The 12,767-nt window shown below is 43.3% G+C and overlaps 1 protein-coding gene across 3 annotated transcripts in view; it reads left to right on the forward strand.

Annotated features, from left to right (window-relative positions):
* drosha (drosha ribonuclease III) overlaps positions 1–12,767 on the forward strand; it is a 147,451-nt gene that overhangs the window by 71,390 nt on the left and 63,294 nt on the right. For all 3 annotated transcript variants that reach the window (XM_080020549.1, XM_080020550.1, XM_080020551.1), the window contains 2 exons: positions 2,170–2,269; positions 7,361–7,463. In XM_080020549.1, coding sequence (XP_079876675.1) covers positions 2,170–2,269; positions 7,361–7,463 — 203 coding nt within the window. The remainder of the gene's footprint in view (positions 1–2,169; positions 2,270–7,360; positions 7,464–12,767) is intronic.

Here is a 12,767-nt window from a genome sequence, read left to right on the forward strand (position 1 = left end):
TCTCTATTGTCATGTGCAGAACGGTAAAGAAAGTGTCACATTAGCAATCAGAAGATTGATACAAAATACAAAGCAAATACAAAGCACTGTACATTACAGAGAATGGAATTAGGTGGCAATAATGTGTAGCATTTTAGGAACATCAAATTATGATAATATAAATATTGCCGGGCACTACACCCAAAAGCCCACGCACACCCAGCCTCCTTCCACTGATTATGGGTTTCCGACCATGCTCTCACTCTGTGATTGGAAAATGAACGCTGCACCAAGCTCTTGTCCAGTTAAACTGGCGACTGAGGTCAGGCCAAACTTCACCCCTTCTGGCCCGAAGGCAAGTTTGCCTTCAAAGGCTGCCTTCAAAGGCTCCCACTACCTCTGCTGTCCGGCCAAAAAGATCTCCATCCACCTACGGATAACCCTCAGAATCGGAGATGAACAGCACAACGTTTTGAGGGAAGAGCCGGACGAACTCGTATCAAACAAGTTTTGGACTCATTTCCAAGCCTTGATGCCCTTTTCATTTTTTTTCCTCCTGTTTTTAACATTCACTTATTGACCCTTTGTGCCACGCGGTTGGCTGTCATCAAAGTTTGCAATTCACTGCGCAAGAAACTGCGCTACGAAGCAAACTTTTCAAGGTCTGTCTCTTTGTTGGCCCCTAATACAGTTTTCCTAAAGGGATGGCCTTGTTCAGTCCTGTTTGCAGCTCTCACTGACACACAAGCAAACAACCCTGCTGCAGATTTACCCACACACATTTCCTGCATACTTAGCACCTGAATACTTTGAATTGAATGTTTTTCCAAGAACGTTAAAAAAGAAAAAATAGATACACAAACAAAACGGCCGTCGCTTTGTCCTTAACCTGAAAACAAGCTTTGCAGCCTGGACACACGCCTGGTCTCTGTGACTGAGTCTTTCATGAAGACAAAAAAAAACAAGTGTCCCTGGTTCTAATTATTTTTCATTAATTCCAAGTGGTATTTATTCATTCCAAGTGCTTTTGTTTTTGCGCTAAGATCACGGCTACTTGACAAACAGCCCTCGCGTGAATATGGAAAACAGAATGCCACCTGCTTTTCTCCCTCTCTGCATTGATTAGAAATGACTGAATTAAATGGCCTGTTTTAATTTAAATGAAATCAAATGACACGCTGTGGTTGGAGAAATGCTGGACCGTAATAAAAATGGAACCTCTTCGCCTGGAGCACAGCTGTGTGACTACTGAAGCGGCTGCGCCCATCACACGGTTTTCCAACAGACCGGTAGAGGCTTGAAAAGTCTGGGGAATGGATTGGATTGAGATTCCAAGGCCTTGGAAATAAAACAAAGTTTTGATAATTGCAGTAACGGTTTGCCGATTATGAAGAACAGCGGGAAAACAACGTCCCCGGTCACAACGTGGACATTAGAGTCGTTAAAGACCTTTATGATGTTAAACATAAACTTGGGTTGTGCTAGGCTTCCTCATAATCATTATCAGCATCGCTAGTATTGAACTGGAAATCTGGGTGAACACATGAACTACAGGACATAATACAGCACTTTGTATGTCCATAAAGAATTTCCAATTTGGAAATTTTCACATGAAAGCAGGGTGTCTGCAGGTCCTTATACAGTATGTCAGTATAAGTCTTGAATTAAGTTTTATTAATACTGGCTCAAAGTATCGGTATTCAAATATTGGTGTTCAAAACAAATTGTCTTCAATTTAAATGTATTAATTTCAACAATAACATTTTGTCCGATCCACATTTCTTTTTTTTGTCAAATTTAGTCAAGCTCATCCGCATCAGAGTCCGCCAAACAAAATTTATCGGATTTATCCCTACTGGCCTCTAGAGAGAAATCCAAGAGAATCCTTGTACTGGCCTGTCTGAAATCATGTGGAAATAGGTGGTTGGATTTCTTCCGCTACTTTGTCTCCTACCCTGCTATGAAACCTGAGAAACACTGTTATGATACTTCCTAGAATAATCTAGTTTATAACCGATAGACATAGTACTTACTGGCAATATCTTATCTTAAATAATGTTGAAATCTGTCTTTAAAAAACTCTCAAACAGAACAAAATGTAACTCTCTGATACCCGCTGGAGACATCCTGAATCGAATTGGCCGTTCACCACTCATTCTCACCTGCATTTGTATTCCCCTGTATCCGCAGCGTCCACCTGTACTATCTGTTCCCCAGTCTGGAGGAGGGCGGCCTGGCCACCTACAGAACCGCCATCGTACAGAACCAGCACCTGGCCATGCTCGCCAAGGTAATTTGACCTCCTCCAAGACAACGACAAGCAAACAGGGAATGGTGTGGGAACTGACAGCAGAACATGTTGGTGATTGCTGTTATATTGTTCTCTCTGTGTAGTTACGACTTTGCTTCTTTCTTAGGGTGCATAGGGGAGAAATGTAATTTTGTCTGGCTGCCATCCCCCCACCGGTTTGTAATTGGAGTTAAAAGGTTGTTGTTTTTTGAGGTGTGGCGTTAGACTGGTGTGGGTCCCCTCTAGGGACACAACAGAGGTCTTCCTGAAACACTCTCTGTGGGTCCTATCGCCAGGCCTCCCTTCAAGTCTCCCCACTGCTTCTCTGAGTTGTCGGTAGCAATGCAGAAGCCAAGCCCCACTCACTGGCAAGCTTGTAAGGGAAACACAACAATAATCATCCCGTGATGAGGAGAAAGCAATTAAAAACTTCAATCTTTCATGTTGCTCCCCGCTGAATACAAAGATGCAGCCGCCCGAATCTGCATTAGCTCTGTAGCCGTTTGGCTTGTTTCAATTTGCCGCTCGCGGTAAAGAGAGCGCGATACAGTGTTGGACCTTGCCAAGTTGTTTACCAGGCTCTTCTAAAGCCCTTCTGCTCAAGAACACTCGCAATTATCTTGCAAAAAAAAAATATCTTCAGCGAGCTACGTCGGAGAGCCGCCACTTCAGTTGGAAGGCTTAAAAGTCAGAACGAGTTCCCTCTGAGTTGGGGTATTTATGATTTGTGATTTAATTTGTGTGCGGGAGCGCGGGGGGTGGAATACCACCAACCGTCAGCAGCCGTAATTAAATCGCACCCTGGCTGTTCCCGGCCCGGTTGTGTGTGTTGTCTGTGGTTCCCTGCCAATAAAAGTCAAGTTGGGCTTCTTTCGGCTTGGCTCAGGAAAACAATAGGAAAAAAGTTTGACTGACCCGCGGCGCGTCAGAACTCTTTACAACTCTCATTTACATAAAATACAACAAACTAAGCATATGGCATTCGGTTTACTCAAACTTTGTTTATATTTACTGAAGTTGAAGTCTGTATGCTTTTATTAACCAAGCCTGTCAACTTTCACACTCCTTTTTCCTTTTCACAATTCCTTCTTCATGTATACTCTCAACCGGCGAGACGGTCATAACCACTGCAGTCTTCCACTGATGGGTATGAAGCAGAACAGGTTCCCTTGAGAAAGATGTTCAGTGCCTTGCTCAGTGAGCCCCCAGCGGTAGATTAGGGTGGAAGATGGTTTTCTTGTTCAATTTCTTGCAGATTTGGCTATCAGAAGCAATTTGTTTTTGCTGTCGTAACATATCCAGATAGGCAAAGACCGGTGCTCTGGCATTTGACACGTATTTAATTTATTCAATTAAAACAACATAAGATAAGAGGGGGCAAACAAAAGCACCAAATGAAGTTCTTGATTATAATCAAGATGAGCACAAAAGAACAAGGTTGCACAAGAAAATATTAAACAATTCAAAAACAAAGAGAATCCCAGAGCATTGATACCACGGAGACCCAAATTGTTCAGCGCCAACTTGTAAGTGGCTGAGCATAGAGGTAACATGTTTAACGAATCACTAACACAAAAAAACCCTGCAAAATCAAGTTCTTTCCATTCAAGACAGGTACAGAAGACCAACGTTGCACAAGAAAAGACTAGACAAATGACAAACTGAGAGTAGCGTGGATATACAGCTCAGAGCCTAATACTTATTGAGGTATACAGTGAGCATAAAGCCAACATGCTCATGCCAACAATTAAAAAACCAACAAATGTGCAAGCGATGTTTACACCCCTGTGCACTGCAGTGAAAAATCATAAACATCATATCATGTGGTGGATGAAGGAATGCTCTTCTAATGTAATGTAATGCTTTGTGTTGCTCCGCAAAACCAATTGTGATGTAGCCAGTGCCGGGCTGGTTATCTCATATTCAGGCGATTGATGGTTATTGATGGTCATCAACACAAATGCAAAAAAAAAAAAATGTCATGACAACATGCCAGTTGGTAATGTTTTTCTAAAATGTATAAAATAATCTACCTTTCCTATGAATACACATAATTAATTTAATGTATGCTGAAACAGCCAGCGATCACTCTACAATAAAGCCGACAATACTTCTTCCATGTAACAATCGTGCTGTCTCTGAAGTTTACCGTGCTCCTCCACTAATCTGGGAGGGGGTCGGGCAACATTGCAAAGCAAGCATTGTTTTTAATCTCCCTTTTGCAGTAGGCTATGTAGTAGTAGTAGTAATAATAATAATAATAATAAAAATAATAATAACAGCCTAATATTATTTAAAACAACAACTAGGCTACTACAACTACTAAAAATAAAAATAATAATAGCCTAATATTATTTAAAACAACAACTAGTTCAAGTTCAAGAGATTATTTACAGGCGGCTGCAAGGGGCAGCGCCACAATCGAGATTCTGCGTTCTATAATCATACTAGAATTAATTGTCTGTGTTGTATTAAATATACATTTAAATCCTCCTAAATTAAACTTACCTTAACTTACCTTAACTTATTTACCTCCACTTGGGTTACTGGGGCTGACGTATTACGCACATTTTAGTATTTTTAGAGCTTATAGAGCTTTTTGTGCGTAATCACCAGGTGTCATGACATTTCACTGCATAAACTACTCACAAAAAGTTAGGGATATTCTTAATATTCTTATTCTTCTTCTTTCGAGTGAAAATTCAGGGTGAACCTAAAATGCACTATAACCTTTACAGGTGAACTTAATTTGACCTTCTCTAAACTTTTGAATGTGTACACATGTCCAACTGTTCAATGTTTCAGTACTTTTTGCACAACTTGCTGTTCTCTCACAAGGAGCTGAACGGCAAAATTCACAAGAGGTGTTTTATCCATGAATCGACCAATACATTTCCTGGTTCAATTAGAATTGGTATTTAAACAGTCCTCTTCATCATGCTGTTCACATTTTGACATCATGAGACCAAGACGACGCCTAACAATTGATCAACAGTACCTCGCCATTGCAAGGCTTCAAACAGGATGTTCTCAGAGGGAAGTGGCCACTGAGCTTAGAGTGTCACAGAGCGTCATCAGTAGGTTGCAACAGAGATACAGAGACACTGGAAGAGTCACAGAAAGGCATAGAAGTGGACGTCCTTTGGCCACATCCCACACTGATGACTGCTTCATTGTGAACAGTGCCCTGCGGAACCGGATGATGAATGCCACTCAACTCCAGGCACATTTAATTTAGGTGAGAGGCACCCAAGTGTCACGTCAGACCATTCAAAACCGTTGACATCAGCGTGGTCTGCGTGCTAGACGACCTGCAAGGGTACCTGACCACACCACCAGGCACAGCCATCATCGTCTTGCATGGGCCAGGGAGCATTGAAGCTGGACGAGATACCAGTGGCCTCAGTGCTGCTCTTTGATAAAAGTTGATTCACGTTGAGCAGAAATGATGGCCGCCAACGATGTTGGAGACGTCGAGGAGAGCGCTATGCATCAACCACTGATGTCACCAGATGAGCCTTTGGTGGTGGTGGTGGTACAGTGTGGGCAGGTGTGTCTAGTCAATACAGAGCTGCCCTACACTTTGTGAATGGTACAGTGACAAGCCCATACTACCTGAATAACATCATTAATCCAGTCATTGTAGCCCTGCATGAACAACACAGGCCTAATTTCATCTTCATGGACGATAATGCTCCAGCTCATCGAGGTCGCATCATTAGGGAACGGCTGCTGGAAGCTGGGGCACCTCAAATGGAGTTGCCTGCACTTTCTCCAGACCTGAATCCCATAGAAAACCTATGGGATCAGCTGAGTCGCGGTGTAGAGGCTCGTAACTCTGTTCCCCAGAACCTCAATGACCTGAGGGCCGCCCTTCAAGAAGAGTGGGGCACGGAACCTTGACACAATCAACTGAAAATGGAACAGGCCAGACATTTTCTTTTGTTGTCTTTGTTTAACACTACCATACTTGGATGTAATATTGTTTCACATTTAATATCTGGGAATGTTCAGGCTGTTTCATTGTATTTGACTTGATTCAGCTGTCATAGTCGGAAGAAAATGTGATTTATTCCAAAGCGTGTGGAAATGTTCAATGTTTTTAGTATCAGCTGTATCTAGTTGAGCTGCTGGGATGTTTTGCAGTAACGGTTTTCCGATTATGAAGAACAGCGGGAAAACAAAGTCCCCAGTCACAACGTGGACATTAGAGAGTCATCAAAGACCTTTATAATGTTCAACATGAAATGGGTTGTGCTACGCTTCCACATAATCATTATCAGCATCGCTAGTATTGAACTGGAAATCTGGGTGCGCACATGAACCCAGCATTACATGTTTCTGTGTCTGCTTTATTCTATCATTTATTATCACTTCCGAACTGGAGTGCTTTAAGTTGAACCATCCCAAATAAAACCCAGTGTGCTGAACCTGTGTCTCTCTCTCCATCATTCCCCCTGAACCGGGGTCGCAGGCCTGCTACAATTATATTCTACTTATGCTTATGGCCCCCGACCAGTGACGTGGGGTGACGATCGATCGGCAACAAAAATTTCATGACCATCCCGGCCTTTAATTTAGCCTCCTGCTTTGTTTTCTGAGAGAATGAAGGTCGCTCGTGGAATATTTCACCTTCTTGTCATGGGATTATCTGGCATGTACTGTGTATGCCCATGTGTTGTGTCGACCCACATGCACATACAAGTTGTGCGTGTGCGTGTGTGTGTGTGTGTGTGTGTGTGTGCGTGTGCGGCGTGCGTGTGTGCGTGCGTGCGTGTGTGCGCGCACTTTTTCTGCCTCCCACGCTGGCGTACTGCTTGATGCCGCAGCTGGACAACACATGGCCACATCTGTCAGTGCCATGAAGTGGAACCATTTTTTTTCCACATTGAGGGCAGGCAATCTTTTTCCATTTCCCATGAGTTCCAGACCTTTCCAGGCCTTTTTACCTTGTTCTCGGTGGACCGAGTGTAAAAATGCACTATACCAAAGATGCTATTACCCTTGAAGAGGCTATTACAGCGTGGCTGGCAGTGGCACGTTGGCAATCACAGGCATTTCTTTCTTTCTTTCTTTCTTTCTTTTTTGCAGAAGCTGGAGCTGGATCGCTTCATGCTGTATGCCCACGGACCTGATCTGTGCCGCGAGTCAGACCTCCGCCATGCCATGGCCAACTGCTTTGAGGCCCTCATCGGTGAGATTCCCTTGTACTGCAGACACATAAAGTGAAAATACGAGTCATCATAAATTTGTAAATCTGTTTTTCAGTAAATCTTGACACAAATCCACCCCCCCCCACACACACACAAACACACACATGCACACACCCACACACACACCTCTCAAGAAGAGAACCCCACAGCAAATGAGGTTACTCATTCAACGGATTGAGGAGATAACTGATTAAGTCTCCCAACGCAATCCCTCCAAGCAGAGTTTGTGCAAACTCTTTAATATTTCATTTGCAGGGTTACAAATGTGCTTGGGATTTTTTCTATGTTCTATAATGATTCATGGCAGGAAATGATGAGAGTGACAAATTGTTTACATTTTGTAGTGGTGTCTATCAAAGAAATTGGTCAGTACTTGACAACAGTGGCAGATGGAGGTACTGGAAAAAAGGCTTCATTATCGACATTCAAAGTATTGGAAAAAGTGCTTGAATACACGTATCTTTTCATTGTTGCATTGCGGTGTTTCAAGGGTGTACGATAAATTTCTATATATCGTCACGGATTTTGTTAAGAATCATATTTGAACTCACACTCAAGTGGAAACGTTGAACCAATATTCGACGATTAGGAAACACTCGTCCAAATCGTCCAAGGCCTCGTGACCCCACCCGCGATCTCTGGCACCCTCTGTGGAGGGCAGTCGGACACCCCATGTGAGGAATCAGTGTGTACGGAACTTCAGGAACCCTCAGTTTTTTAAGTGCGCGGTCGGACAGGAATGCAGAGCGTGCGCTTTAAGGCCGTGTCCCTGGACTCACTGCAGAGTGGGTCGGGATGCTCATCTATTCTGTAGGTGGTAACTTTTCTATTAATAGACGCGGAGTTGTGTTTTCCTTAAAATAAAGTGCAGTGCAACTCCATCAATATAGCACGACACAGTGGCACTTCCTGGTGCCAGAGCTCGGGGTTTGAATATCTGTTTGTTTGTGTGTGTGTGTGTGTGTGTGTGTGTGTGTGTGTGTGTGTGTGTGTGTGTGTGTGTGTGTGTGTGTGTGTGTGTGTGTGTGTGTGTGTGTGTGTGTGTGTGTGTGTGTGTGTAGCTGTTTAAATAGTTGCAGTGGATCTCCCGTTACGTCTTAGACACATTAAGCAGCTTTATTGATCTCAGGAGATGCGGTTTGACCTCTGGCTGGACAGGCGCTCTCCAGAGCATGGAGCTTCCACACACACACACACACACACACACACACACACACACACACACACACACACACACACACACTGGGTATCTAGCGACTAGAGCCGGCGCAGTGATTAGGACCCCATGCCCCAAACCACTCACACACACACACACACACACACACACACACACACTCAAATCTCTCTGTGGAGACGATCTCCATCTTGGCGGTCCTTCCCTCACCCTATCTCGGGCCCCATGGGCAGCGCTAAGCCGGGCCTCGTCCTGCAGGGCCGCAGAGTCTGCAGCTTTCCTCATCTTATCACCATCTTGATTGAACCAGCGCAGCCTCCTCCCCACCGCCCTCCCCTCCCCTCCTCCCTCTGTCCCACTCCCCAGATGAGAAAAAATAAAGACGGGCGTTGTCGCTTTAAAAAAAAAAAAAAAGATGTTCCTATCCTCTGCCCCCACTTCTACGAGTTCTACTGCGATTGCTAATACTGCTGCTGCTGAGAGACTGCCGCCGCCAGGGACTTCAGTTTTATAATTTGCTGCAGTTATTTTGTTTAACTTTTTGGTTTTACACCAGACTTGGGAGCATTTGAATGGAATTGTTCCTTGAAAACTTATGTGCATCATAAGTTTAATTTCATACCAACGCGTTACAGGAAAATCCACTAAACACAACTTATAGGAGTTTTTCTAAATTAAATGTTCCAAATCCATACTTTTACAGCAATCATATTGACATCATATCGACTTAGTGCAAATTCTAACACTGCATAATAAATGGCAGTGAAATAGTAATAATAATAATAATCATAATAATCATAATAATCATATCAATAATAACATAATTTTTTTGGACATTTTTACAAAAATCACAAAAAATAACAATTTTATGTTTGTATATATATATATATATGTATATGTATATATATATATATATGTGTGTGTGTGTGTGTGTGTGTGTGTGTGTGTGTGTGTGTGTGAGACAATTTAGACTCCATTGTAAATGGAGATTCAGGAATTCAGGAATCACAATAAGGAATATTGTAAAAATTTTAATCAGTGTATTTGACAAATCAGTATTTTACAAGTAAAATATTAAGAAATATTTACTCTGCTACAAAATAATAGGAGAAAAAAAATTGGAGAAGCATGCAGAGTGAACTGAAGTCAGTTTGGATATTAGCAAAATTTAATAAAAAATCCCAGATACATTTATTTTTCTGCTTACCCTCCCCAAAAAGCAAAGAAAATGTTGAAAGACATACTACGCAGAAATGCTGACTCGTAACCCCCCTTCTCCATACACACACACACACACACATACACATACACACGGCGCGGTGGCTCACATCAAGAAGGTTCTGCGTTCGAATCCCTGCCGTCCCAGGTCCTTTCTGTGTGGAGTTTGCATGTTCTCCCTGTGTTTGTGTGGGTTTCCTCTGCATGCTCCAGTTTCTTCACAGCATCAAAATACATGTATGTTAGGGGTTAATACTCCTATTGGTGCCCCTGACCAACGCACTGGTGAAAAAACTGGAGTTGGTCCACGGGCGCTGCAGTGCGGCTGCCCTCTGCAGCTGCCCACTGCTCCTAGATATAGGATGGGTCAAATGCAGAGGATTCATTTCCTTGTAGTCTACTTGTATGATGACAAATAAATATATTCTATTCTTTTCTACACACACACAAACATTTAAGCAATAATCACAAAAAATAAGAAAACAAATAAAACACGTAAAGCAGAATGAACTGAAGTAAAACAGTGTAATTTAGTGGTATTTATTTCTATATAAAATTAATAAATTAAAATTTAAAAATAAATACATGTATATATTTTTTCTACTTTTCCTGCTCCATCCTCCACCAAAATTGTTGAGTAAGAAATTATGACTTGTAACCTCCCCTTCTCCTCACGCACACACCATACACACACCACACACACACCACCTACACACACACACACACACTTTTAACTCGTTGCTGCTACATTATCGTGCAGAATGTGGTGATAACGTATTCGCTGCCATCACATCTCTACAGAGCCTCGACTTTTCCTCTTTTAACTCTGTTTCCACTTTTCGGTCTGTCTCTCTGTCTCCATTTCTCTCTCTCTCTCTCGCCCTTTTTATCTATCAATTTCTCTTTCTCTGTCTCACTCTCTCCCTCTCAGTATTTCTTTCCCCCAATCTCTCATTATCGTTTTGCATCAGGCACCGTTGCATTAATGGAATTATTACATCTTTTATTTTAATATATATATTTTTTGGTTCTTACTTTCTTTTTGCTTTTTTTCATCTTTCAGTTTCAAAAAAATCTGTGCACTTAAGGAACACCGGTGAAAAGGCTTTCATTACATAACACAAACACGGACACACACACACACACACACACACACACACACACACACACACACACACACACACACACACACACACACACACACACACACACACTCTTTCTTGTACTGGTATCAAAGTGAGGTCCAAATAAATGCACCTGGTAAGTGAGGACCCATGTTTCTGGTGCACTTATAAACCAAACAATAGTCTCAACTCGGAGACAGGTCCTCACAAGTATAGCAAAACATACACACACAGACACACACACACATAGACACACACACACATTATTTTACTGGTATCAAAGTAAAGTCCGAGTAAATACACCTGGTAAGTGAGGACCTCATGTTTCTGGTCTATTTCTCAACCAAAACGCATGTCAATTTGGAGACCGGTTGTCATGTATAGTACCACAAACCCACACAGACACAATCTCGCACTCAAACACACACACACATTCACATTCACACCCTAGACCCCATCCCAGAGCCAGGAATGCTGATAGGTATGACAGGCACGTGTCTTTACACACGCACACACACACACACACAACACTAACACATAGCCACATAGACACACACACAACACTAGCACATAGACACAGACACACACACCTGGAGACGCGCAGATCTTGGACCAATGTCGAAAAAGCCGTCTCCGAGGTGACACCTTAATCGCGTATGTTTCCGTTTCTCAGCTTGGTGGCCTCCTTCTGAGACCCCTGTTGTTGAGTTGTCTCATGTCCCACCTCGTCCTCCACTTCCCTCCTCCCCGTGTAATTCTTTTGCCCCACCGCCTCCACCACCACCGTGCGACCTAGGCTTTGAGTGTTATCGCCTGAAAAAAGCGACGTGGCGGCGATGTGTCATCCTGTCACTTCTTTTGACTCGGGTTGTGTATACCTTTCTACCTTTCTTTCTTTATCACCCCCCCCCCCCAAACAAACACACCAAGGGAAGAAAAAAAATCACAAGAAAATCAAGTATACACTGCAGGTCTGATAGAGGCAGCTTGAGTGTGTCTGTGTATGTGTGTGTGTGTGTGTGTGTGTGTGTGTGTGTGTGTGTGTGTGTGTGTGTGTGTGTGTGTGTGTGTGTGTGTGTGTGTGTGTGTGTGTCAGGGTTGGGAGCTGCGGGCTGTCACTTCACGCCCCCCCCCCCCAACACCAGTGTGCGCTCCCTCTTCTGAAAGAGATGTCATCCTTCTGCTTTCACGATCGCAGCGGGCGACGTATCAACATAACTGCGATCGCAGAGGTGTCACGTCGCCTTGTTTCCCACTTCTTCTCCTCCTCCTTTCTTCCCTCGTCTTCTTTTTTTTTTTTCCCCCTTTACGCTTAACTGTCTTCTATAGTATGCCATTTTCCCCTGTCAATGATCCTGAATCCAACCTTGCCTGAATCCAACCTTGCCATTTCCAAAGGGCAGGCAGATGAGGATATGACACACAGGCAATATTTTTATTTTGTTTCGCTTTAAGGGCTTAGTTTGCATGTTTGGTGACCCCTGTTTTATTTGTTTCCCGGCCGCGGTGACCGCTGAACCTCGGCTATGTTGGAAATGGCAGATAATCTCCTGCTTTGCATTGGGTCAGGGTGCTCTCCTACGCCGGCGGAGCGGAGAGTGTGTCTGTATCTGCTCACCCCGAGGCAGGGCCGCTTGAGAGAGAGAGAGAGAGAGAGAGAGAGAGAGAGAGAGAGAGAGAGAGAGAGAGAGGAGAGAGAGAGAGAGAGAGAGAGAGAGAGAGAGAGAGAGAGAGAGAGAGAGAGAGAGAGAGAGAGAGAGAGAGAGAGA

Source organism: Zeus faber (assembly GCF_960531495.2).
Source record: "Zeus faber genome assembly, chromosome: 19".
Classification (NCBI taxonomy): Eukaryota; Metazoa; Chordata; class Actinopteri; order Zeiformes; family Zeidae; genus Zeus; species Zeus faber.